The 27,166-nt window shown below is 61.1% G+C and overlaps 2 protein-coding genes across 7 annotated transcripts in view; both read left to right on the top strand.

Annotated features, from left to right (window-relative positions):
* Window positions 1–8,258, top strand: part of IQCE (IQ motif containing E) — a 39,479-nt gene extending 31,221 nt beyond the window's left edge. For 2 of the 6 annotated variants that reach the window (XM_060032532.1, XM_060032533.1), the window contains 4 exons: window positions 2,675–2,796; window positions 3,516–3,616; window positions 4,556–4,669; window positions 5,916–8,258. In XM_060032532.1, coding sequence (XP_059888515.1) covers window positions 2,675–2,796; window positions 3,516–3,616; window positions 4,556–4,669; window positions 5,916–6,043 — 465 coding nt within the window. In that variant the 3' untranslated portion in view covers window positions 6,044–8,258. Of the gene's footprint in view, window positions 1–1,428; window positions 2,207–2,674; window positions 2,797–3,084; window positions 3,494–3,515; window positions 3,617–4,555; window positions 4,670–5,915 lie in introns of those variants that run through there. The other 4 variants (XM_060032531.1, XM_060032534.1, XM_060032530.1 and 1 more) reach the window with 4 other exon arrangements.
* Window positions 8,259–20,221: 11,963 nt separating this feature from the next.
* The window catches only part of TTYH3 (tweety family member 3), a 29,388-nt gene continuing 22,443 nt past the window's right edge, over window positions 20,222–27,166 (top strand). Inside the window, exon 1 of the mRNA XM_060032536.1 lies at window positions 20,222–20,562. Within this exon, the coding sequence (XP_059888519.1) occupies window positions 20,440–20,562 (123 nt within the window). The 5' untranslated portion in view covers window positions 20,222–20,439. The remainder of the gene's footprint in view (window positions 20,563–27,166) is intronic.

Below are 27,166 nucleotides of genomic sequence, written 5' to 3' on the forward strand. Positions count from 1 at the left end.
AGCACTGAGTTAAAATACTGAAGTGATGTTAACATCAAGTAAACACTTGGATAATTTCACACTTTCATAATTCATTCAGTCATTCATCAGTCTCTCAACACACTTTTATTGATCATCAGTTCTGTGGGCCCTCAGGACACAGACATCAAGACAGACAGGCCAGTCCAGGATGGAAGCGGGGTTTAGGGGCACGTCCACGGCACTGTGGGGTTCCTGCTCACCAGGGCCGGGAACGTCCCTGCGGGGGGGGCGGGCCTTGAGAAGGAGAGGGACTCACTGAACTGGGGAGTGAGAGGAAGGGCATCCTGGGCAGGAGAATTCGGCAAACAAAGCCCTGGGTAAGGGAAAGGGTGTGGCTTGCCCGGGAAAAGGAGAGCAGGGGTGTGACGGAATGCGGGTCAGAGCAGAGAACAGTAGGGTATGTGGTAGACAGTGCGCATCTAAGCCGCCGGGACCCTCGCCCGGCCTCCCCACCGGCCCCAGCTTCTGCTCTGCCCTCCCACGGCCTATTCCCTTTGCAGCCACCTGGATGATGTTTTTAAATGTTAAACCACATCACTCCGTAATGACTCCTCTCACACTTGGAACAAAACCCAAAGCTGTTCCCTGAAGCCCTGCGTGCGCTGCTCCCCGGTCACCCCTCCGGCCCCGCTCAGTCTGGAGGTGTCTCTGGCATCCTTGAAAATATCCAGGCTGCTCCTGCCACAGGGCCTTTGCGCCTGCTGCGCCCTCTGCCTAGAAGGCTCCTCCTCCAGACACTCGCATGTCCTGCTCCCGGCTTTACTCAGGTCTCTGCTGAAACACGGCCTTCCCTGGATGCCGCACCACCGGCACTCCCCAGCCCCGCGCCCTGCTTTAGTCTTCTTCATAGCTCCTGTGCCTACCCGATACTTCACCCTTTTTGCAACTGTTTGCCCCTCCCATTAGAATGTAAGTTTCGCGGACGCAGGGACCATCCCGTGTTTCTGCTGCTAGGTCCCTGGTTCCCAGAGGGGTGCCTGGCGTGCGGTCGGCATTCAGTAAACGTTTGTGAGCGACTGAGGGGACGAGGGTCCCTGGAAGGACCGTAGAGCACCTTTATGAAGCAGGCGGCAGCCTGTGTGCTGTCGATGGTGTTCCGCCCTTTCCCCTCCGGTGTCCCCTCCTCCCTCAGCCTCCAGGGTGATGACAGACCCGCCGTGCGGGCTGTCGTGTGGGCAGCATGGCGTGCAGGACGCCTGCTCCCCTTTCTGGCCTGCTCGGTCAGCACCCTCTCCCCTCCAGCGGGTGCGGTGGCTTTCCTGTGAACGCGTGGTGGGAACCTTCTGGGTTTGTCTAGATACTCATTTGCTTTTCGTGCGTTATTTTGTCCTTAGTAACTGATGTTCTCTCGCCTCTTTGTTGTCTCCTAACCCCTGTTTGTGGCATTTCCTTCACTTTGCGTTCAAGGAAGACAAAGATGTGTTCTTTTGGTGACTGTGATCATGGAAGCATCTGAACCTCTAAACGCAGGTTCAACGGTGGGGCTCGGCGTGTTCGAGTGTCGTTCTCCTAAACGTTATGGAGCCGTAAGCCCTGCTCAGGACTAGAGGCAGGACCCCTGAAATAAAAGTGCCGCCCCTAAACTCCGGAACGTTGATCTCAGCACTTACAGAGCATCCACGTGTATCTCTAAAGAAAATGATTTAAGATTGAGGTCGAAGGATACGTAATTCCTTTGTCATAGTCTGAGATCAGGCTCCGCCCTACTTGACTTTAGAAGTTGTACGTGGAAAGCGTATGGAGTGGAATAACTATTCCAACACGGAATAAACGATCTCAGCATGAAAACATAACTACGTGTAAAATACGGAATCACATTTGCAGCTAAATGTAATAGCGTTTCACAGGGCCTTTTCCTTCCCAGAGCAGTGGCATGTTTCTCGCTGTAGGAGGTTGTGGCGAGTGAGGGAGAGAGGCTCCTTCAGGCACTGCCGAGATTCTGCGGCAGAAAGGGAGCCCTCTTCTCGGCCGTTGGAGCTTCTCCCTCTGGGACACCCCAACCCGTGCCTGCCATCTTCCAGGGAAACTGACACCCGTCTCCGTCTCCCCCCACCCCCCACCCCGCTGCCCCCGCTAGGCTGCCGTGCTGCAGGCGGCTTTCCGGGCGCATCCGGCACGGGCGAGGCCATTGTCTAGTGGAGTGTGCAGCCCGGACCCCCCTGCCGTGCCAAGCCCTCCCACCCAGGTAACCCTCAGGGGCTGCACACGGGCCGAAGTCCTAACGTTCTCTCTCCATTTCTTCCCACGCTTTGTCGGCGGGACAAGCGTAGACGCCTTTGGGTCCTCGCGTCCTGCCTCGCCCTGGGCGTGTGCCTCGCCCTCCAACCCCTGGCACCCGTGCCCCCCCCCCAGGGTTGAGCTTCAGGAGCCGAATGGCGTTGAGGTGCTGGGCCATCGAGTACCGTGTCCATCTTGGGGTCAAGACAGAGGCTTAAACTACAGCAAAGATAGGAGTCCCTCCCCTGGGAAAACCCCCAGACACCGATTCTAAGAACCTCTAGAGTCCAAGTAACCTGCAGTCAGGAGACTGCTGATGAAATAGTAACGAGGCAGCACCCGAGTCGGAACCGCGCTCCTAACCCGGCGCCGAGGGTCCGCGCGCAGGAGGTGGCGGGGGTTCACGCGGTTCTCTTCCCCACCGTCGCTGCCCCAGGACTCGCCCGAGCCCCGCGTCCCGAGCCCCGTCGTCCAGGCCGAGGGGGACCCGTGGCAAGAGGAGGCCATCACCATCATCCAGTCTGCCTTCCGGGCACACCTGGCACGGGCCAGGCACAGGTAAGTCCACCTGGCAGGCCTACCTCTGTTCTGTATCGCGGGGCAGTGCCGGACACCTGCGGGGGCTGCCCAGCCGGAAAGGCACAGGGTGTGTCACCAGAGCGTAAGCTACACCCACCCACCGGGTGAGGTGGGCCACAGGCTCCGGTCCTCGGAAAGAAGCCTTTCTAGGACCGTTCCTCCTGCTGGGAGAAAACAGATGGGAGGGGTTAATAGCGTGGGGTTCGGGGAGCCCTCGGTTTGCAGACTGCCTGTCGGCCTGTGCCGATGCCCTGCCCCTTCCTGAAGGACACCATGGCATGACCCGTGTTCAGGAAGACGTGGGTGTCGTCAGAAGCCTTGCTGCAGCAACACATTCTTATCAGTGGCGCCGTGCCTGCCGGATCCGCCGGGGCTTGGTCAGGACTGTCCCGGCTGCAACGGCTCAGAACCCTGTATGAGTCACCTCGGGCAAAGAGTGGGACTTACAGCGGGCCAGGGGCCGAGCTCGGGTTGGGGCCCGTCCCTGGTGCAGCCAGCCACGGCCAGGGGTGCAGGGGACGCGCCCGAGGCCCCTCACAGCCCGCCTGTCTCAGGACCTGGGCCCGTCGGCCTCGCACGATGTCTCAGGACCTGGGCCCGTCGGCCTCGCACGATGTCTCAGGACCTGGGCCCGTCGGCCTCGCACGACGCTGGCCTTCCCTAAAGTCAGAATCAGCTAGTCTCTCTCTCTCTCCCAGTGCTGCTGGTCCACGAGCTGCCCCTGCAGCGTTTCCCGACAGACCTGCTTGGGCCCCACACAGTGCACCCTCCTCTCCGCCCTTCCCTGCAGCCTCTCCTGGTAATTGCATTTCATTTTGGATTTCACGCGAGGGGCAGCTGGCCTTCTGAGGTTTCAACCAAAAGAGCTGCCACCGTCCCGGAAGCTGGGACGTGTAAAGTCGTGTCAGGGGGCTCGTCCCACGGCCACCTGCGAGCTGGGTACCGCCTCGGCCACACCTTCCTGTCACAGCTCCGTCCCCTGTCCCTTGGGTCGTAGGGGAAAGAGCCGGCCCCAAGCGACTTCCCGGAGCCCGACAGGCTGGCCGGTTCCGGGGTCGGTGACCGCAACCCACGCCGCCGGAGCTTCGTGGTTTTGATTTTTATTCTCAGCTCTAACTAGAGCAACGCGGTGTCCCTCCTTTGGGCCAATGTTTTTCCTGTTTGTTGGTTTTAAGTAAAACTTTGCCTGTATTTCCTCTTCTGCTTCATTAAGATCCAGTAACAGTCAGTGGAGAAATCCCTGGACTGGCAGGGGCGCACAGCCCATGGTGAGGCCCGGTCCCGGCTCTGCCCCACTCCAGACTCGGGGTCCTCCCCGGGCCTCACTCCTCCTGTGCGAGAGCCCGAGGGCTGGGCAGGGCCCCTTGCAAGTCGCTTTCAGTCCCCAAATGTATGATTCTGCCTGTACTTCAGGTCCTCCTCCCTCAGACTGTAACCGGGACACTTGCTTGGACCATCTCTGTACGCCAGAGGGGGCACAGAGGTGGCGGCGTGAGGTTGGGGACTGTCACTAGACAGCGTACTCTTGAGTCTCGTTTGCGAGCGTGGCGCGCGGGCTGAGTTCTGAGGTCGCAGAGGCGCAGTCGGAGAAGGGCAGGTGCAGGAAGGGCGTGGTGCTTCGTAACGAGGGAGAACTGTAAAAGGAGCAGTTTTTCTGAACAGAAGTGTGCGCCTAGGGAGATGGGTGGGTGCGACGAGCCTGTGAGGATGGGAGCCTCCCACGTGCCTGTCGTTTCAGGGCAGGAAGACAGCGAGGGGAGCAGCGGGGAGACCGCGGAGGCTCCGGCTCCCAGGGACGGAGCGCCGAGGCCATGGGGGCCAGGGGCACCGGCAGCCCCGCTGCCCTGCTCTGGTGAGTGTCGGGTCGCGGGGGCCCTTCCGGGGCTTGCCTGACCTGGAAACCGCCACGTGTGAAAAATCGTACTCTGTCCTCTTCGGTAATCTTGTCTGGCTTTGTCAGAGCGAACTTTGAACTTTGAGGTTCTGTCCAAAACCTCCGTCTGTAAAGCTCCCCAAAGGCTGCATATTATTCTCCCAAAACCAGTTTCAGGCGGATTTCACCAGACCCTACGTCTGGCGACCTTTAGATTCCTCGATCAGGGCTAAAGGGCCTGTGTATACCGCCCTTTCCTCCTCTTGTTAAACGCGTGTCCTTTCAAAGCGGCAGCTCATCCTCCTGCCTGAAAAGTGCCACCGCCGGCCTCGTTCGGGCCCTTGTTGACACGAGGAAACGGTCCCTGTGAAAACTGCACATGGAGCCCTTGTTGGATCTGATTGTGAAAGTGTTTTTAAAGGGAAAGAAAAACTGAAGCTAACCTTGAAAACTGCTGTTTTTAATTTCATAAGTTTTTCCACTCTCATAGTCTTCTTGACAGTTACAGAAAAAAAGCTGACACAGTTACAGTATCCGCAGCACGCGGGGTGGTGATTTCCTTCCTTCTTTTATCTCAAGTCAGGGATTGGTTCCTTTTTTATTGGCATTTTACTCTGTGAAGCAGTCAGAGCAGAGGCCGTCTTCTGGGGCTGGGAGCACGGGCCCCAGGCCCCAGGGGAAACTGCCCCTTCCTCACATCCCATCCAGGTGGCCACTGAGGGCGCAGGGGGTCTGCAGGGTGGTCGGCAGGCGCATCCCAACCTAGGGTCGATTACGATGAAGAGTTCAGATGTGCGTGAAGAAGGGAGCGAGAGCTCGCGGGTGGTCCCTGGGTGTTGGCCTGGCCTAGCCCGCCCCCTCCTCCTGCGGGGGGCGTGTCCTCCCAAGGAAGCCGGGGGCCACCGGCTGCATCTGCCCACGAGTCACAGCCGGCCTCCCGGGCCGCAGACTCCCGGACGCACGCTACCGTGAGGGCGCCGTGCAGAGAATCCCCGCCGCCGCCTTGAGCCTCCCCCGTGCCGCCAGCCTTCACCTTTCGCGGCTGTTTTGCTTTGGGGAGACTGGCCGACGCTTGGGAGCTGAGCGCAGAGGGTGCGAGTAGGCTCTAACGAGGGTGGCCGCGTGGCGTGGCGTGGCGTCCGTCAGGCCTGCCCCGCCGTCCCTCGCGTGTCCGCCCCCGGCGGCGCTGAGCGTGGCTGTGACCGCCGGCCCTTCTCTGTTGCAGCGGAGCCCCCTCCCTCGGGGCCTCAGCGCGCCGCGACTCCGCCCGCGGAGGACGTGAACTCCGATGACTCCGACGAGATCGTCTTAGCTCCGCCTGTGCCCACGAAGAAAATCGCCTCCCCGCCCTAGGCCCCTGCGGTCGGGTCGCCCGGCACGTGGCGATGCCCTGTCCGGGCAAGGTTAGGGTCAGAGGACAGAAGCACTCAGACCGGAAAGGAACTTATCTTGTGGGGAGGAGAACAGTACCTACTGACACCTCACCTCCGTCCCCGGTTTTTCTCTTTCGTTTTGCCCGTTTGTTTGTTTGTTGAGGGAACCCCGAATGCCTCTCTTTATTTTATCTCTGGGAAGGGGTCGCCTACGTTCTGCAGCCCCGGCTGCAGGCCCGCGTCCCCCCTACCCCCGGTGGTCTTCATGCCGGACAGACACACCTGCCCGGGCTGGGGGGCAGCAGGGGGACCGGCCGAGACACGTCCTCTCGGGGCACCTCCGGCCACCTGCGGCCGTGTAGGCGCGGGCTGCTTCATCGGCGCTGACGCCACTCGGCCACCAGCTCCAGGACAGGCAACGCGCCTCGGGAGAGCTGATGCGAGAACTCTCGCTCTCAGCCCGAACGGAGGGCCCTGCGCACCAGGGAGAGCTTAGTCCCGGGCCACCCCTCCGCCTCCCCGTCGCCAGCGGGACCCCCAGCGCCCCGACGGCGCGGCAGCTCTTCCCGTGTTGCACCTCAGGGGCTCCGGCTCAGACTTTTCCTTCTTTCAGAAACTCCGGGGCCCTCCTCACAGCGGTCAGAGGCTCCCGGCTCCAGCACGGGCGAGGCGTGTGGCCAGGAGGATCTGTGTTGCCCTGTCCCGTGAGAGAGGCGGAGGGATCTCCCAGCCCCGGCCACCCGGAGTCAGGCGGGGGACCCGCCAGCCCCTTTCACCGCTCAGGTGCCGGTCATACAGTGGGTTGAAAAAAGTTCAGCCAGGGGGCCAGGCTTGTGTCATGTTTTCTTTACTCGGCCTGTGAGTTTCCAAGTCCGTTTTTTCTTCTGTTTCCCCCGCTGGACTGATGGCTAACTCGGGTGAACTCACTGCCGACCTTTGCCTTGTTTCATCCACTGGGTCCGTTCCTCCTCTGGGTGCCGGCTCAGCTAAAGGCCTGTAGGAGCCAGTCCACCAGTCAGGCACCCAGAGGGTGATGAAGGCTATGCCCGCGGCCTGCAGGTCCCCAGGGGGTCATTCTCCCCCCCACCCCATTCAAAAACGGGCATTTCTGCATTACTCCTTGCTCTCAGGAGCCCAGGGCTCTGGAGACCTATGACGGATGGGTCACTGTCGGGACGTCCTCGCCTGGTCCTGGAGGAAAAGGCCGTGTGTGCAGCGGGCTGGCCGTCGGCAGAGCTGGGATGGGCAAGCTCAGCCCCGGGACCTGAGTTTTCCAAGAAAACGCTCCTGAGAATTGCAGATACGTACGTTTGTTTGCCTGTGCTCCTTGGGCCCAGCGATGTTGATCTAGTAAAAGTAAGCAGCCTTGAAGACACCTCAGTAAATGACTTAACTCAAGGCTGTGACCCTCTGACGCTGTGTGGATCTGTTCCCTGGAGAATGCCAGGTGCCCAGCGTGCTCGCGGGGCCCACGGCTCGGGGCTGGGGTTCTAGGGCTGCCGGAGCAGCACAGTGCGGGGCGGGACGGGCCTGGGGCCTACAGGGCCTGCCTTCTGTTTGCCTGCCTCTCTGCTGCCCCTCTGGACGGGCCCGGCCGCCCTGCAGACAGACCAGAACCCTCGTCCCAGCAAAAAGACCGATGGCATTAGGAAAAGGACGGCCACCTAGCTCAGAGCAACCAGCGTGAGAGCTGCAGAGCTTTGCTTCGTTTTTAAGTAATAAATACCCTGTGCGGAAAGCCCCGTTCACCTTCAAGAGCTGAATAGAATTTAAATTCCACGAGAAGCCGTCTAAGCCAATTCAAACCCCTGCTGTGGTTTTGGAAGCAATGTTTGCTCTCGTGTGGCTCAGAAATTCTGAGCACTGGAGAGTGGACACTCAGACCTGCCCGGGGCCGGCCGGCAGCTGCTCCAGGTGAGGACCTCCCCGAGCTCCCAAGGGCCTGTTAGCAGCTGATCACGCCGGGTATGCATCCTTTGAAGCGAGAGAACCCACATCTGGGAGTTGAAATGTGAAGCCACCAGGTGGCTCCAGGAGGAAGTGGTGGACTCGCTGGTCTTTGACCTCTGTATTTAGGAACACTCTGACCTACGCGTAATTTGTACGCAAGTCTCTCGGAAGGCATAGGCTTTTCCCTCTGTGCTACTCATCGTTGGCCTTTGTAAATAAAAGCTGTTTTGCAGGGTCTGTCTTGATTGCCCTATAAACGCGTGACCTTTCATGACCTCTGGGTGGGCCACTGCCGTAGCTCACGCTGCACAAACCCCGTGCTTCTGGGCTCCTGGCTTTTGCTTTGCTCACAGCACAGCCCTGGGAGCGCAGAGCCGGCCGGAGGGAAGGGCCCCACAGCCAGCTCCCCGCCGTGCGGGAACTCGTGCATCTGTCTTTGAATTTCTCTTCCTTGTTCATCAGTGAGGACTTGAGCATCAAGAAGTGAAAATGAGGGAGTATTTCCCCCAATTCTAGTTTTTGTTTTAGGAGCAGGGAAGGAATCATTTGCTGGGGACTCAGACGGACGTGAATGAGCCCAAAATAGTTGACTTCTGGAAAAAATAATGGTTTTCCAATATTTTGTTGGAAAATCGCAGCACGAGGTGCACCTGTGGCTTCGTTTGCAGGCGGCTGCTTGCTGGGCCCTCGAATCTGTCTGACGCCCCTACAGGGACTGGTCTGTTGGCTCCAGCACCGGCCCGAGCGGGTCGCCGTGTGTCTTGTCACGGGCAAATGGGTCACTTGGAAGACTTGGCACTTTCAGAGGTGCTGGTTGGCCCTTGAAGAGGTTGTGACAGAGGAGAGCAGCGTTCATCTATCCCTTAGCCTGGCCACACGCCTGCTGCCACCTACTCTCCCGTGAGGCTGGGGCCTGGCAGCAGAGAGGCAGCCTCAAGGGGGGAGGGGTGGGGGTCTCAGCTGGAGCTGGTGAGAGGAGAATGGAGGACTGTGCCCCCTCGGGCCTTCACCCAGCGGGAGGAGAGCCGGCAGGAAGGTGTAAACGTGTGGACACGTACTTGTGCACAAACACGTGGGATCCCTCTCCCCACTCGTGCCACTGGCCTTCCTTGCTGTTGGCAGCTCTCTTCACTTCAGAGGTGGAGCCCAGCTTGGTCTGCACGTGAGCCTCCTTAAAGGCTGGTAGCCGAGAGTGACCCCCAGGCCTCCGCCAAGATGATTCTAAACAGGAGGTTCCTCAAAATTGCAGGCTAAGGGGGGAACATGTCAGAATGCAAATCCCTGGTTTCTCTTAGCTGCTGTTGGGGTCAGAGCATGAATGTTGGGAGGAGGAACGGGTCCGTATTTCTTTGCTTGGACGCCAACCAGTGGCCTTTGGCCAGCGCCTTCCGTTATCCTGGGAGCCCTGCCGGGCAGCGACAACCCAGAAGGTGGCCCCGTTAGGCAGTGCCTGCCTGGGGAATCTGGGGGACGTTTCCATGGTGCTGTGTCCTTTCTGAACAGGGAGAGGGGGTGCCCCTGAGCTATTCGTTAATGAAGCCCAGAACAGGCTGGGATTCAAAGCAGAGGGCCCCATGTGTGCCAAAGCTCCCCGGGGCAGCCATTCAGGCAGCCCCCCAGCCCTCCCCTCCGGCCCGGCTTTGAGGGAGTGAAAGCCGGGAAGCCTGGGGGTAGGTGCGCCATGGGCGCAGCTCACAGAAGCGGCGGAAAGCCGCTGTCCCTGCTAGTAGCAGCCTCATCCATTGTCAGCCGGTCTCACAGGGCGCCCCCGCACCCCACCCCACTCAGCTCTGTGACGGCCGCTCTCTCTGCAGCTGGGGACGCAGTGGCCCCTTCCCCACACCCTCCCCGTCGACATGGTTTTTCTCCTGGCCTGTACCAGCCCTTCCCCTACAGTCTCTTAGATGTGGGTGTCCCCAAGGCTCTGACCCCAACCAGACCCCACCCAGACCCGAAATCGACGTGAACGTCTGCACACGTGTGCCCCAGGTGCCTCAAACTCGGCCTAGCCCAGCTCTGAGTTACCTTTGCCCCCTAACCTGCCCCTGGCCAGCGGTCCCACCCCAGGGGATCACAGCCTCTCAGGTGTCGGAGCCGGAACCTCGAGGGCAGGATGCTCAGTGAAATAAGCCAGACACAGAAGGGCAGATACTGTGTGATTCCAGTCCTAGGAGGTCCCTGGAGGAGCCAGGTCCATAGAGACAGAAAGCAGAGGGTGGGTGCCCGGGGCTGGGGGAGGGGGAGGGGAGTGAGCGTGTAATGGGGGCAGAGCCTCCGTTGGGAAGATGGAAAAGTTCTGCAGACGATGGTGGTGATGTTTGCACAACAATGTGAATGTGCCTAACACCCCTGAACTGGACACTTTAAAATGGTTAAATGAGAATTTTTTGTTACATGTATTTTACCCCAATTAAAAAAAGGTGTTTTAAACGACACAATTCTCCCCTCCCAAGCAGGCTCACCCGCAGGCCTCCTCACCCACCCCAACATCGTGTGCACAGGCCGGACACCTGGGTGGGGAGTGTCATCCGTGACCCCCTCGCCACCACCTCCAGTCCTGCAACAAAAAATCCTATCGACGACCTCCCAAGTACGGCTCACGTCTGTCCACTCCTCTCCATGTCCATCCCTGCCCACCACAGCCCAAACCACCACCTCAGCCTCCCCTGAATAGCCACGCCCCCATGGCCAGTCGGCGCAGACTCCCTCTGGCCAGGCCCCATCTGCTGTCCACTGCTGCCTGGGGTTAGGGGGCAGGAAGGTGGTGGACGTGCCGGGGACGGTGCCTTGCCCTACGAGAGCCAGCAGCCCTTGCCCCCTGGAGATGCCCAGCCCAGATGTGGCTGGTGCATCACGAATCCCCCCAGGGCCTCCTGCGGCCCCTGGCATAATCGCTCGGCAGGGATTCACTCAGCAGAGCTCTGCTTCTCTGTGTAAAGCCAAGATTATTTGATTGTTGTCTGACTCCCCTATCAGACTCTCTAAGGTAAACTCCACACTGAGTTTGTGACGCTCATGGCTGCTCTCAAGGCCTAACACAGTGTGTGGTACACAGTAGGTGCTCGATAACTGTGCAGAATGGATAAATGAGGGGCCCAGCAGCTCTCGGGTGAGGTGCTTACCTCCCTCCATCGGTGCTCTTCCGTTGTATCCTCTGTCCCCCACGGGACCAAGAGATTCGTGAAGACAGTGGTCATGGGATCCACCGGTATACTCGCACAGCAAACACAGTACCCAGCACACAAAAAAGTGCTTAATGCATGTTGAGTGAAGGATTCTACCGGCCTCCCAAGACAGGATCTCAGAGGGAGGCTTGACTCTCCCTTCTCATTCCCCTGCCCCCCCATCAAATTAGCAGCCAAGCTCTGTGCATTCTGTCTCAGTGGATTCTTCAGAATCCGAGCCATCCTTCCATTTGTTAGACTTAGGTCGGGCTGGAGTATAACACCCCAAATGACAGTAACCCAAACACGTTAGAAGTTTCCAAAGCCCCAAGGAAAGCAGTACCGGTAAAATACGGCAGCTGCGTGATTTTCAAAGACCTGTGCTCTTGTTGTTGCTCCCCTCTCCTGAACACAAGGCCTCACGGTCCAAAGTGGCTGCTTGAGCTCCAGCCACAACACATGCATTCCAGCAAGCAGGAAGGAAGGAAGAAAGGGGCATCCCCTCACTTGAGGACATCACTCATATCCTGTTGGTCAGAACATAGTTGCACATCCAGCTACAAGGGAGCCTGGAAATGTTGTCTTTTATTCTAGATGGCAATATGCTCAATAAAAGTGAGAGGGCCTGTTCCTAGGGAAGAAGAGAAGGATAGATCCAGTGGGATGGCCAGCACTCTCCTCCCTGTTCCTCGTCTCCCTCAGCGTCAGGCCCTTGGGTCCTCCTCCCCACCTCCGTAAACACACACCTTCTCCCCTTGCTCAACAGATTCACTTAGATTCCACGGGGCATCCTGCATTCCCTCCATTACCAGCTCGGCCCCCATCCCCCGGCCTTTTAAGAAACAGGAGGCCCTTCCCCACCTCCAGCTGGCCCCTTGCACGAGCTGCTTCCCAGCCAGGAATGTCCTTTCCACCGAGCCAGCCCACACGGCCCCACTGCTGAGAAGCTCTTTGCAGTCAGCCCCTCCTTTCTCTGTGTTCTCACAACGCGAGTTCATTCCGTGTGCTTTGAGATTTCCTGCACGTCTGCCGCGTGCCGGGCACCGAGGGAGGAAGGCACTGTGCGCACAGCATCAAGGGGTATTTCATCTGCTTGCGAGTCTGTCTCTCAGCTAGGCTGAGCTCTGTGGGCCTGGAGGAAATTCCTTCCCTGCCCAATACCCACCTGCCCAGGTGCTGGGCCCCCAGTGGGCAGAAGTCTGGCCGAGCGCCCCTCACCAGGGTGGCGAGGGCCCACGCGGGAGAGGCCCAGGGGCATGGTGTGCGGGGGGCAGTGGCCACAGGGTCAGGAACAGGCTGTTCCCCCCACTCGCCCAGAAGAAGGAACGAGGGGCTGAGGCTGAGCCCGTGGGGAGGCGGCTCTTCCTGCGAGGGAACCAGCAGCCGCCACCTCCCCCCCAGAGCCGGAAACGGCACCGGGGCAGCTGGGGCCCGGGGGCCACGGAGCGCAGGAGGGAAGCGGGGGGGGGGGGGGGGGGGGCATGGCACATTCTGCTGAGGAGTTTGGCCTTCACCCCCAGAGCCGTGGGAACAGGGAAGGGCTGCTGGCAGGAGAATGACGGAGTCGGATTTGCATTTCAGAAGGTGGAAGGATGGCTGGCAGCCGGGAGGGCAGCACAATGGCCCAAGGGCTGGTGAGGAACCCTGTGAATGCCGCCTGTGCCCCCCCCACCCAGGGCCCAGCGGAGCCCAGTGAAGCCAGCCCCCTCCCCGCCACCCACCCAAAGAGGAGAGCACTCAGGCCAGCCCCGGCCCCCGGAGGGGGAGCAGGCTCGGATGGGGAGCACGTTTCCAGCCATCCCTCCTCTGGGGTCCTCAGTGGGGAGGCAGGTGGAGGCGTCCGCATAGCAGAGTGCGCCCCCAGAGCTGGGCCTCAGCCTTGGGCAGACGAGGGGGTGAGCCTGCTGGGACCTCCTGCTGCCCCCAAGCCCCACGCCCACGCTGCAGACCCAGCTGGGACGTCTGCGGAGGAAAGGGTCCCTGGGTCCACAGGCAGAAGAATCCGGGCTGAGGGTCCAAACCATCCTGGCTGGTGACCTGGGGTGAGCCTGTTAGCCATCCGTAAAAAGGGAGTGACGATGGCCGTGTCTCTGGGTGGCCTGGGTGGGCCTATGCCGGCCAGCATTGCCCTCTAAGACCACGATGGTGTCTGTTCCGGAAACACGTGTGGAGCATCTCTTAGGGCCCAGCTGTGATGGGTCGTCACCATGGCTTTGCTTCTGGAAGCCTCTGCCTTGCTTCTCACCTGACCACCGCCCACCCTGCACCTCCAGGAGAGACGGGGCAGAGTGGGGCAGCAGGGGCAGATGTGGGTGCCTTTGCACCTGGTTCTGAGGCCCTGGGAGCCAGGGAGAGGCCAGTAGGTCAGATTCCTTCCCAGAGACCCAGGTGGAGGGGAGAAGCTCAGGACCAAGGGCACAGCCCTTCCCATCCGAGCTCCTGGTGGCCTGGACGAGGGGCTTCCTTTTCAGAGTCCAGGCAGGGATCGCATCTCTCTGGGGAGGGGGAGGCCTCCGGGTTCCCCAGGAGACGCAACCCTGGCTCACCCTGACTCCCCGGACCCCACCCTGACAGTGAAACAGGCCTCCCCGCATGCGAAGAACGTCTGTCCAGGCCCGGCTTTGAATCTGGGGACCCAGTGTCCCCCACATGGGAGCCAGTGGCCGGCCTCTAGCAGGCAAGGCAAAGACTTTCCGGCTGTGGGGTGAGTGACTTGAGCTGTTCACTGGGGGACAGGTGACAGTGAAGGAAGGAAGCTGGGCTACAGCTGTGAGCACCCCCTTTCCAGCATGACCCTGGGACCGCCAGGCAGGGAGGTAGTACTGTCCTCCTTTTGCAGACGCGGAGACCGAGGCTTGGAAGGCTGCCCGGTGGAAGGGTCTCCGCTCTTGGAGGGGAAACAATGTCACCAGGCAGCCCAAACCTGGGAGCAGCTGGCGGGGGTGGGGGTGGAGGGGCTCCGGAGAGGGAAGTGTGCGTCTGTCCCTCCCACGGCCCCAGGCGTGGGGTGGGATGGGGGGACCCCAATTCCTCCTGGCTCTGCTGGGCTGCTTCCAAAGTCCCGGAAAGGCATCCCCTCTCCCCAAGCACAGGAGCAGTGCAATGCTCGGTCTACCCTTCCCAGCTAGCCTTGGTCACCGGCACGGACCCCAGCCCACGGAGGGCCAGAGACCCACTGCTCCTGGAGATGGAGTGGAGGTTCGTGAGGCTGCCAGGAGGAGCCCATACGCACCTCAGCCTCCAGGACCCTCCTCTCCCAGCTGCCCACACCCAGCCCCCTTCCCCGAGCCCACCAGGGTGGAAGGGAACTTACTGGCTGACCAGAGAACATCCCCCAGAGCACCACGGCTGGAAGAAACCTTTCCCCATTTGGGGAGTCCACTGAATCGCGACGGTCACAGCCATGGCCCCGTGTCCACACCCCGCTCTGTCCCGCCTTGTTCTGTCCTGGCTGCCCCGTGTCCACACCCCGCTCCGTCCTGCCTTGTTCTGCTCTGACTGCCCCTTATCCCTGGGCTTGGCTGTGACTGGCTTTGGCCGACGGAGCATTGTTAAAGGGGACACGAGCCTCTGGCTTGCCCTCTCTGGCCTCCCTGAGAGGCCGGCTGAAGAAGCCCGAGGTGGCTGGCTGGAGCCACGTGGTCCGTTGAGTCAGCGCCAACCCCCAGCTATGAACGAGGCTGGCTGAGACCACCCAGCCCCTCTGGAGCTGCCACATGGCTGCAGGTGCATGTGTGACTCGGGGTGACAGAATAAGAACCCCCCAGCTGGGCCCAAGCTGCTGACCCCCGGAGCTGCCAACACACACCGTGGTGGTTGCTTGAAACCACCAAGGTTTGAGGCGGTTCATTATGCAGCAGTAGCTAACCAACACATCGGCCTTTTAATAATACATCACTCCGCGGGTTGCACTGGGGAGAGAGTTAAACCAGAAATAAGAGAAGACAGGGGTGTCCATCTTGTCTCTGCACCCAATTCTCTGAGCCTCTGTTTCCTTCTCTTAAAACAGGGGCTGCGGTCGTCCACCTCGCGCAAGAATTAAGTGAGACTCTGGGCACGAAAGGTGTTTGTGCAAATGTCGGGGTGCACGCACACTCACCCTCTCCCCTCGAGTAAGACGGCTTCCTGACTCTCTTCGCGAGTCAAGGCTGTGGGTTGGAGCCTGAGCCTCCCCTGCTGTAAGATGGGGAAGCTGGGCTTGGTGAGCACTGAGGCCCCTGAGGGCGACATAGGTCCCCACAGGGCTCACGGTTGGTGGCAAAACCTGAGATGAGCCCAGGTCCCACAGCTTGGCACAATGCTCATCACAGATGCCAGGTTGGGCGGGGTGGGTGGGCAGGGACGGGGGACCCACCCGGGGAGGGTGTCTCTGCGACCCCTTTTCCTCCGGTGCCAGTCTCCCTTCATGTAACTTTGGGGCTACCTCCTCTGGGGCGCTGCTTGGGATCTGCCTTGGGCTTGGGACGCAGGGACCAGCTTTGTCAGTACTGAGTGTGAAGTAAGAGTCAGGAGGCTCTGAGAGAGACCACGGGTGCCTGCTGGTACCCGGCACAGCATCCTTGGCGGGTCAGAGGCCATCCCTACTGATTTCCTGGTTCCCGGGGTGGGGGGGCGCTCTCTGGGTAAGCGAGGCAGCTGGATAGGTGATGCCAGGGGTGTGCACACCATTCTGGCTGGGTCTGTTGGGCTGGCTCCCGTGGCCTGCTCAGGGACCACACTGGCTGGCATCTCTCCCAGCCTCCAAAGCCACGGGGCAATTCCACCACGGCCAGCTTGAAAGCAGCGCTCCTGTGGCTTTTCTGCGGCCAGGTGTCTGTGGGGACCAGGCGCTAGGCTGGCTGTGCATCTCAGCGGGAGCTGGGGAAAGCCGGCATCCGGCTCTCCCTTTTCCCTGCCGGTTCTCACGAGCTCTATCTCCATGGAAAATGTGAATCTCGCTGGCCAGGGTCCAAATGCAGGGGGTTCCATTGTTCTGCCTTCCGCCCCAGGGTCTGGCACCCATCCCTTGCCTGGCCTTTCTCCCAGCGCCTACAGGTCTTGGGACAAACCATTCAAGAGCCTCAACCCAGCCACCTTCCTGGCCTGGAGAACAGACCCTGGGGAGGTCCTGGCCTGGCTTGCCTCCTCCTTTGTTCCAGATGCTTCTACCAGATGCTTCCAAGCAGCTCAGTCCTCAGTGCTCTCTCCTTGCAGACTTTTTCATCCCTGTCCTTCACTCACAAACTCTACTTCAGAGGAGGGAAGGGAGGGGGGGGGGAAGGGAGGGAGGCGGGGTGGGAGGGAGGGAGGAAAGAAGAAGGAAGGCGGTCAGGGGGATACTGAGGGAGGCCCTTGCACATGTAGTCATTTGTACCTGTGACAAAACGTGCATAGCCATTTCAACGTGTACAATTCGGTGGCACTAACTTTGTTCACAATGTTGTGCAACCTTCACTACGTATTTCCAAAACTTTTCATCCCCCCGAGAAGAAGCCCCTCGCCCATTAAGCGGTCCCCCCCCATTCCCCTCTCCCAGCGCCTGGCAACAGCTCATCCATTTTCCGTCTCTGTGGATCTGCCTGTTCTGGATATTTCGATGGAATCGTACAGCTTGTGGGGTTCCGTGTCTGGCTTCTTTCACTGAGCGCAGTGTTTTCAAGGTTCACCCGTGTTGTACCAGGTGTCAGTGCTCCATTGCTTTCTATGGCTGAATGATATTCCTCCGAGTGACGGTGCTGCGTTCTGTCGATCCGTTCACCAGCTGATGGACGTTTGGGTTAGTGCTGCGGTGTCATGTCACTTTACATACGCTCACGTTGCTATGATCCAAGCAGGACTCTACCCATTTTAGCCGTGAAAAGGCTGGGGCTCAGAGGCCCTGTGACTTGGAGTAGGAGGTAGTTAATTTAAAAAGAAAAGAAAGGAAAAGACCTGGGCTTTGGAGCTGAGAAGACCTGGGTGAGAGCAAGAAAAGAACAGTGTCCAAAGATGGTGCACCCCGGGAGCGGGTCATACGGCCTGGCTTTCCACACACAGCCTGGGCCGCGTGACCTCCCCAGGAGGTGGGACTATTTTTAGTCCCATTTCAAATAAAGGAAACCAAGGTCCATCTGCCTGCCGCTTGAATGTGTCCATGGGGGGCAAGCTTCTTCACTTCTGAGCCTCGAAAGCCCCCTCACCACCCACTCTGGGATGTGGGAACCTGGCTGAGGCCGGAGGAGATCGTGGGTGTGGGCACTGAGGGTGGCTCAGCGGGGCCTTCCTGCCCGCGCAGGCCTGGCCCTGCTGGGCCTTCTGGGCTCCCCGACTCCGGGTCCCCGTGGTGGAGGCGATGGGAGGCTGTGGCTCCTTATCACTGCCTGGGCTGCTTCCTTAGCTGGGGGAAGATTAGCCGTTTCTCCATCGGCCGCCTCCCCGAGTCACACTGCAAGGTCATTGAAGGCACGTCCCTTGGCGTGCTGGTCAGTGGCCAGCGCCACAGACCAAGTCCTCTCCGGCATCTCCGGCCACTGGAGCCCTATTTCAGGTCATGGAGTCTGCAGGCAACAACATGAGGCTGAATCCTGGCTCCCTGACTGGGTGGCGATTCTTGTACCACCTGAGCAAGAGTGGGACCCGGGCTTCAGCTGCCCCATCCGTAGAGTGGGGCTAAAGTCAGTTTCCAGCTGCAGGGGACCCAGGACAGGCAGGAAGAACCACTGCAGCTCCAGCCCGTGAGTGCCAGGCAAGAGAAGGGTGGCGTAGGATGGCGGCAGGCCTTCCTTGTGCCCTACCCCTGCCACCTGGCATTCTCTAACCCTCGACCTCCTGGGTGCCTGGCCGCAGGAACCCCGTTTTGCAGATCAAGGACAGGAGTAGAGAGGCAGAGATCGCACCGCTGCAAGCGTCAGGCCCCAGGGCCCCTGGATCCTGTTTGCCCACAGGAAAGCACAATTCTCCAGGGGCTTTTCAGTTCCACGGAGATTTTCTCACCAACACTGGACCTCAAGCAGCAGTAGGTTTCAGGCTCAGGCTCCACCAGTAGAGGCTTTGGCGGTGCTCTTCCAAAACTGCATGTTGTGAGTCCCTCCTTTTCTCCACCCTGGATCTCCTTTATCATTTTTTCTCCATGGATCCCTGTGGGAAAATGTCTCACCCACCAAACACGTTGCAAATATTAATCAGTGACAAGCTCCTTTGCCATTTTGTGCAATCAGAGACACAGAATGCCTGCCAACCGGAAGCTCTGAACAGCCTGATGTATGAGTTTCCTGTGGCTGCTATAACAGGACCACACGCTGGGCAGCTTAATCAACAGAAGTGTCTTGTCTCTCAGTTCTGGAGGCTGAAGTCTGAGATCAAGGTGTCAGCAGTGTTGGTTCCTTCTGAGGCTGTCAGGGAGGATCTGCTCCAGGCCTCTTTCCCAGCTCCTGGTGGCAGGTCCTTGGGGTTCCTTGGCTTCTTGACACATCACCCCCATCTCTGCCTCTGCCTTCATACGGTGTTTTCTTCATGTCTCTGTATCTCTGCAACGCATGTTCAAATTCCTTTCTTATAAGGACGCCGTCATTGGATTAGGGCCCTCCATAATCTCCTATGACTTCAACGTACCTTGATCACATCTGCGATGACCCTATTTCCAAATAAGATTGCAGACAGAGGCACCAAGAGTTGGGACTCGTACATATTTTCTGTGGGGACATAATTCAACCCTGTACACCCAAGTTACCATTTCATATAATGTTTGGGTCTGGTTTTCTGGCCCTACCAGAGGAAAACGCACAATTTTGTGAAGGTTCTTGTAACGTGGAAAGGAGCTCAGGGCTCTTAGTCCCCAACCGGGTGGTGTCTGTGACTCATCAGAGAGTAGAAACCATAGCATTGCAAAGGGCTCTTTTCCCACCTGTCCCATGCTTGCCTGTCTGCAGGAGGCCCATTGGGGCTTCCCAGACTTATCACAGGAAAACGGGAAAGTCAGGGCCGTCAGGTGAGCAGACAGACGGGCCTCTTGGGAAGCCACTGCTCAGAGCTGTCCCTGCCTGCAAGAACCCAGCCCAGCCACAGAGCTGGCTGAGCCCAAGCATGGCAGACGGCAGCGCCCCAGGTGTGGAGACCTGTTTCTCAGAATGCAGGAGGGCCAGAAATGATGCCCCCAGGTGGTGACGAGCCACAGCCAAGAGGATGCACCCACTGCCCCTGGGGTACACAGAGAGGGGTGTGCTGGGCCAAGCACCTAGAGCGTTTCCAGCCTCCTCTGTCTGTTCATGGGCTCCCCATCTCAGTAACACGCATGAAGACGCCCCATTAGGAAGTGTGGCTGTGTGGCTTCCAGGTCCATACTCAGCCCTCCCTGGCAGCTGCCTGAATTTCTAGGCTCAAGGAGGCCAGGACAGGGCACTGTCTTTCTTCTACGTCTTGATATAAGACCCAACCTTCCCCAAAGGGAAGCACCGTTAGGAACTGAGTTTACGCCCACCCCTCACCCCGGCCACTTACTGGGACTGGGTCACACTCTGATTCTCTGAGCGTTTTAATGTCATTGTATTCCCTATTTACAGACGAGGACATTGATGCACAGAGAGGTTAAGTGACTTGCCCAAGATCACACAGCTCTAGGTCACCAAGCCAGGCTTTGCCTCCAAATCATCCGTATTTTACAGACAGGCCACTGGGTCCCTCACCCGGCGCCGCAGTCTGCGTGTGAGCCACGGCTGCTTGCTGAGGAGCCAGCCCAGCCCCTCCAGGCAGTCCCTGCAGAAGCTCAGTGAACGTGCAATGGTCCAACCAACGAGCGAGCGCCCGGGTGAAGCGCAGCTCCACGTGCAGCGGACGAAGAGCCCGCTGCCGGGATTGCGGGTCGTCAGCGACTTCCCCGCCAGGCGCCCCTCGGCCTGGGGAAGGGGCCCTAGTGGGCGGAGCCTCGTCCAGCGTGCCAATGGCAGGGCGGGAGCAGGGAGGGGCGGGGCGCCCGGGCGGGGGGTGCGGGAGGCGGGGCCGGCGGGCGACCGGCCAATGGCGGCGCGGGGGCCGGGCGGCGGGCGGTGGGCGGGGGCGCGCGGAGGCGGCGGCGGCGGCGGTGGCAGCGGCGGCGAACAAAGAGGCGGCGGGCGCGGGCGGCCGACCGGAGCCGAGCGCAGCCGAGCCGGGCCGAGCCGGGCCGAGCCGGGCCGAGCCGGGCCGGGCCGGACCCAGGAGCGCGTGGGCGATGCGGGAGGCCAGGCCGGGGTCGGCGGGCCCCTGATCCCTGCGCCCCAGGCCAGCCAGGGAGCCCCGCGGCGCCGCGCGCTCTAGCCGCCGGCCCGCCATGGCCGGGGTCAGCTACGCGGCGCCCTGGTGGGTGAGCCTCCTGCACCGGCTGCCCCACTTCAACCTGCGCTGGGAGACCACCAGCAGCCAGTTCCGGCCCGAGGACACCGACTACCAGCAGGTGACGCGGGCCCCCTGGGTCGGGGATCAGATCTCGGGTCACGGCCCCCCTCCCTGCGGGTCACGATCCCCCTTCCCAGGGTCACGGCCCCCTCTTTCTGCAAGGTCTGAAGACTCCCTATCCCCCACCGACGGTCACGGCCTCCTCCTCCTCCGTGGGTCCTGAGCCCCACTCCCCGAGGGTCATGGTCCCCTCCTCCTGGAGGGTCTAAAGGCTCCCCACCCTCCGTGGAGGATTATGGCCCACTCCTTCTCGTGGGTCATAGCACCGGTTCTTCTGGAGAGCCTCCTCCTGGGTCACAGGTCTCCCCTGCTTGAGAGTCTAAGGACCCCCCCCCCAATTCCCCACGGAGGGTCCACAGCCCTGCAGATTCTAGCCTTCTCTTCTCGAGCCACTGAGAGCCTCCTTTCTGGGGTTGGGAGGAGCTGCCTCCTTGCCCTCCACGGAGACCCCTCTGCCAGCTGTCAGTGCCTGCTAAGGCTCCTGCCCAGGGGCGGCCTGGGGGTGTTGCCAGGCAGAACTCCCTACCCAGAGGACCCAGGGCCCTGAGACCACGGCCGATGCCCGAGAACACTGGGTGAAGCCAGGTGGGGATTCCTCACCCCTCACCCCCAGCTGGGGAATCCCACTCACTGCCAGGCTTTTGGTGGGTGAGTGGTCTGGGTAGATGCCAGCCCTCCCTGGCTGGTAACGACCCCGTGCTGGGCGGCCAAGCTGTGGGATGTACACACAGTGCCTGCCCAGAGACCCGGCTGCCTGTAGCCCTGAGGGAGGGAGGCCTGGCCACGGGGACGCCAGATTGGCCTCAGTCTGGAAGGCTGGAAAAGGGGCTGCGCCTGGGCAGAGCTGGGGAGTGGCACGGACCCTTCGCAGCCCACTCCCCGAGTAACCAGGCTGTACCAGTGGAGCCCCAGGTCTGGGGTCATGCCAAGCCCAGCACCACCCCTGCCACTGAGCCACTGCTCTTTGAGTGCCGGGCAGGGGACCTGGCTGTGGACATTTCCTTCCTGCCTGGGGATCCGGATTCCACACACCCAGTGACTGGGGTGCCTGGTCACCCAGAACACCTCTGAGTTCCTCTTTGGTGATGAATGCAGAGCCCCAGGGTGGGGTGGGAACGACTTTGCTCATAAGATGGCCTGGGAGTCCGATATCCGTGGACCGTGTCACCCCTCTCCAGTTCAAAGCTCTTTCCTCTTTGGTCTCCCTTGTACAGAGGTGGAGAACCAGAAGCACCCCAGCTCTGCAGGGGAGCCTGCCGCCCCAGCCTCAGTGCTCACGTGGTGCCCGGTCCCCCAGCCCTGCTGATCTGTCTCTAAGCAGACTAGAAAGGGGGCTAGGGATTGGCCCATGCACACCCAGGGACAGCAGGATTCTTATAAAACCGGACACCCGTGTTCTAGAAGCCCAGCCCTGGGGGGCTGACCCGTGTGAGGGCAACACCACTCCTCTGTGCACTCCACGAACTTCACCTGGGGTGGCTCTGCCACACCTGTTCCCGGGGCTCTGCTTCCACAGAACAGGACAATGTACCTTACTTTAGCAAGGTCTCTGCCACTTGTCAGTTCTGAAGCTCCAGGGGTACCCGGGGTGTCTGTGACCCACGTGGGGCTTTCCTGCTGGCCCGTGGGCTGCCACCTGCCCGTGCTGCCCACCACGGTTGAACTGGCTGCCATCCCTCCTGCCCTCCGAGGCGCCCGGACCTGCGGTGGGAAGTGAGCGAGGGGCCGACGACGCCTGCAGCCCCTGGAGGCGTCGGGAGTGGTGGCCAGGCCCCTCTCCGCTCAGCCCAGCCTCCCGCAGGGCCCTTTGCTCCTGAGCGGGCCCTGGTTTCTGCCGCGGGGGAGGTTCTGACTCACTCTCTCCTCCTCTCCCCGTGGAGCAGAATTAGCTGTTGAATAATTCACGGTGTGGAAAGCAGCCTGGCTCCGTCCCCCGCCACCTCGCTGCTGGCTCGGGGCTGTGGAGCTAGCTGGACCTGGGAGGACCTGGGAGTCGTCCTGCCCCTACCCTCCTGTGCTGGTGCTTTCGGGCAAGCACTTGACCTCTGAGCCTTCACTGCGTCGTTCCTGAAACTGGGCCGGTGCGCCGTCTGTGCAGGGCGGGTAGGGGAGTGAGGGCCCGTGCTCCTGCTCTGTGCTGGGTGTGCAGCCTAAACAGCTCCCTCTCTGGGTGGGTGGGCGAGGGCTTGGCGTGGGCCCTGGCCTGGGGCCTCTTCCTGCCTCCCCTGGGGGAGCATTCCTAGCCGTGGGGGCATGGCCACCCTCATCCCGCTGCTGGGTGGTGGACCCCGTATCCTCCTGACTTGGGGCACCCCTCTTGGCCTGGGAGCCTGTCTGTGTCTGGCACGCACCTGGGCTGCAGGGGCCTGGCAGTCTTCTCCCCACATGTGGGCTGGGCCCAGCCGGGGAGGGGCTTCTGCTTCCCAGGCCGCCCAGAGGAAGCGGGGGCCCTGATGCAGGAGTAGAGGGGTGGTATGGCCTGGGGAGACCAGCTGTTACCCTTCGCTCTTTCCTGCCCACACCATCCACTGCTGGGAGCCCGGTGAAACCCACTGGAAACCCCATGGGCCAGACCCTGTTTGGGGGTGCTGTTTGGGGCTATCGCTAGCCTTTTCTCACACAAATCTGGAAGATGAGGACAGTCGTCTCCATTGTACAGATTAGCAAACTGAGGCTTAAAGAGGCGATTGGCTGAGAATCACATAGCGAGTGGGTGGTAGGGCCGGAATCCTGCTTCAGGCCCCTTGCCCCTGCCCCCCTAGGAGCCAGAGTCAGCCTTGGGGGACAGGGGCTTCCTGAGTCCCCGAGGGCTGGCCCCCTGCAGGGGATGTGACTGAGGGATAAGGTGCTGAGGGAGGCTGTTCTGCGGGCTCTCAGCGCCCTGGCTGGCCCGTGCTAGGGGCTTGGCGCCTCTGCAAGACCAGGGGTCGGGTTTTGCATCCTAAAGGCTTGTGATTTCTCTTGGCCCCGTATTCCTGGGGCCTCCACCCTGGAGAGGAGGGGCTCCCTGGCCGCGACTCCTGTCTCTTGGGGGCTCATGCTGTTGCGCAGGACGGTGCTGCTGCGCGTTCTGTGGGGCCTGAGGGGTTGTGCGGGCTGGCAGGTGCTGGATGGGGCAGAAGGCTTCTGGGGTCTGCTGTGTGCCGCCCCACCCCCGCACCTGCCTGCTTGGCTGCCGGTCTGGCTCCCCTGGGACTGGGCTCTTCCCAGCATGCCAGGGGCTCCCCAAACCTGGGGCAGCTGACGGGCGGGATGCTCGTTTTACAGGGGAGGGGTAGCAGGCCCAGAGGAGGGAGGAGACTCCCTGGTGGTTGCGTAGCCTGTGACCTGATGTGGCTTGAGGCCAGTCTGTCCTCCGTGGTGAAGGTCAGGGCTGTCGTGGCTGCAGGCGGGGGCTGGGGGGAGAGTCTCAGAGCCCTCTCTGCAGACCGGCGTGCGGGTGCCTGGCTGCGGGGTGCCCAGCCTGGGCTCGAGTTCTGTAGCTTCCCACCTGTGTGACCTTGGGTGGGTCCATCCACCTCTCTGGGCTTCACCTTGGGGATCTGCCCCCTTAACTCCTACCAGCCCTTCCCGACTCCCCACTCCCAAGCCTCCCACACCCCTGGTGTCCTGAGGTCGAGGTCACACTCACTCTCTGCCCTCAGTCCCTCTCGTTGTCACTCACTGTCTCCCCCAGTTAAGGGGAGACTGGAAGCTGTGAGCTGGAGGACAGTACAGGCTGGTGTGATGGTGCTGCGATCAGGTCAGGACTAGGCCTGCGGAAGTCCAACAGTCAGGGAAGGCTTCCTGTAGGAGGCGCTACCTTGCCTGCCATGGAGGCGGTGAGCCAGGCTCTGAATGACCAGAAGGCGAGGATCTGCCTGGAGCTTGGCGTGCAGTGGGCATAGCAGCTCACCTTCCACGTCGGCCCAGTGTGTGGGGCCCTGAGTGCTTTGGATGTTCCCATCGAGACCCTAAAGATAAGACCGAGGTGGCCGTGCAGAGACCTTGGGGAAGAGAGTTCTAGGCGTTGGGAACTGCCCGTGCAAAGGCCCTGAGGCAGAGAGAAGCCTGGGCCTCAGCCCAAGATAAGGGAGTCTCTCTGATCTGAACGTGCTGCCTCAGAGCTGGTGAGTGCTCTGTGCCCGGGGCTGTGTGAGGCCAGCCTGGAAGGCCACTTAGGCAGGACCCACAGGAGCCAGTAGTCTCCTAGCAGAGACCACAGCACCCTGGTTCAATGCTGTGACTCAAGCAGGGTCAGCGTGTGCCTGTGAATGAGACTGGCTCCGTTGGCACCATCTCCACGATCAGGAGGAAATTCACTCTGGTTAAAAACAGCATTTATCGCCTCTCTTCTTGTTTATGAAAGTAAGACACATTCATGGAACACTTGGAAAATAGGAAAGAGTGTGGAGACAGGAAAAAACGTCCCTCTAGCTGGAGTCTGTCCACGCGCTTATACCTGGGGAGGGGTGCCGCCTAAGACTAGAACTCGTCACCGGCGTTTAAACATCACGTCTTTTGGACCATGTCCTTGGTCCATGGTTCTTGGCGCTTGCCCAGCGTCCCACGACACCAGGATTCTGAGGCTGCGAGTGACAGAAACGTGCCACACGTAACAGAGCACACCGAGGGGCTGCGTGGAAGCGTCTAGAGCACGCCCTGCGCGGACAGCAGCTGCGAGGGTGCAGGGCCTATGCATTGGGGGGGGGCAGGGAAGCTAGGCGAAATCAACTTTGTCTGTTTCGCTCTTAGCCAGTGCCCCGGCGCTGGGGAGAACCGGCTGTCACGTGGCCCTCTGGCTGGGAGGTGAGGCTGCTGGCTGCCTCTGCCACCAGGTCTACACCCGCTGAGGGGTAGGTGTTGGGGCCACCAGGCTCTGCGCCGCCGGGCCCCATCTTTGGGCCTTTCTGGGGCTCCTGGTTTTCTCGGGTCTGAAGATGCGGTGACCAGCTCTGTCCCCAGCACTGCACTGCCCTGCCTGGGGGACAGAACAGCTGGGAGGGCGCCTGTTTCGGCTCTGACCAGGGGCTCTTGGTCAGGCTCTGGGCTGGGTGCTCTGTGTCTCTGACCCCCAAGCTACAGCTGCTCTACCGAGAGGCTCGTGACATTTGTCTAGTAAGCTGTTTGTTTCTGGGAAGCCAAACAGTAACACTACAGAAGTGAAACTGAGGCCCCTGGCCAGCCGGCATCAGTGGGCTGGGAGACACGGACAGGCCCAGCTCCAGCCCAGCGCTGCCCTGCCTGCGGCCACAGCACCTGTTGCGCTTTCCGAGTCTGGTCCCCCCAGCAGGAGCTAGTCCACGAAGGCTCAGAGGGTGTTGGGACCAGACCCCCACTGGCCAAGGCAGCTCTGCTGAGTCCTTGGCTGGAGAGGAAGAGCCGAATCTGCAGCCCAGGGACTGGATCACAGAGAGGGAAAGTGCCCCACGTGGCCCCCGAGGAACTGGGGCGCGTGACAGAGGGCGGGTGCGGCAGGACCCAGGAGCGCCTGGCTGTGCCCATTGCTGCCTCCTCGGATCTGCCGGGAGCCCACCCAGAGCCCTGTGCTGGGCCGGGACACACACACGGCCCCCAGGCGGCTCTCAGGGGCTTCCCAGGATCTTGGGGAGGGTGAGGACCCAGACCCACGGTCGGGTTGCTGCAGCTCAGCGTGACGAGCTTGGCACACACCAGGCACTGTCGCCCAGAGCAGGGAGCCACACGCTGCCAGAGGTGGGAGGTGCTTTGCAGAGGACACCCGTGGCTGAGGTCCCAGGCCTGCCCGGGCGTCCCCGCTGCAGAGTCCCCTCATGCCCCAGAATTGGGTCTGCGCCTGCCCTGCTGGACTCCCGAGGGGCCCACGCACCGCTGACATCTGAGGCAGCGGGTGCCCTTCGTGCCATGGACGGGGCTGTTGGAGGCTGCAGTGGGCCTCCAGGCCTCCAGTCCAGTGGCAGGGGCAGGACAGGGCCTGCGCCTGGTGCCAGCTGGCCCTGAGGCTGCTCGGGTTCTTGTCCAAAGTCGGGGCAGGCGCCCGGTGTGCCCTCAGGGAGCAGGGCCAGGGGAGGGTTGAGTGACCTCCTGGGCTGGGCCTGGCGGATTTGAGGGGTGCCAGGGTCTGCACGTGGGCTGGGCAGGCTGCCGGGGGGGCGCTGCCTCCCTTCACACTGCCCCCCACTCGGGGCCTGGGCTCTTCATGTGCCGCTGGGCTCGTGCACACACGCAGGCTGCAGCGCCCGCTTGGTGCGCCCCTCCCCCTCTTGGGAGGTGGCCAGCTGAGGCTGGGTCCCCTCAGAGCGGCAGGTGGGCTCTGAACGGTAGGTGTGCCAAGGGTGCTTGGTTTTGTCCGCAGCACCCTCTAGGGCCAGGCGTGTGCTGTGTTGGCCGAGGGCATGGGGTGAGGCCGGGCTGCCCAAAGCCTGAGTGGCCCCTTGCTTCTGCCTCTGAGAAGAGCGCCAGGCACGGTGCCACTCTGCCCGGCTCCCCCGCTCCCCTGGGCTGGGTTCCTGACCGTTGTGAGGGGCCCTCCAGACAGCTGACCCCCGAGTCGGGTTGGGCTGTGCCCCGGGGTGGAGACGAGCCCTGGGCTGGGCTCTGGTCTGGATGACGATGTGACCGCCCGTCTGGTAGCTCCTGGCTAC

This window comes from Delphinus delphis, chromosome 15 (assembly GCF_949987515.2).
Source record: "Delphinus delphis chromosome 15, mDelDel1.2, whole genome shotgun sequence".
Lineage (NCBI taxonomy): Eukaryota > Metazoa > Chordata > Mammalia > Artiodactyla > Delphinidae > Delphinus > Delphinus delphis.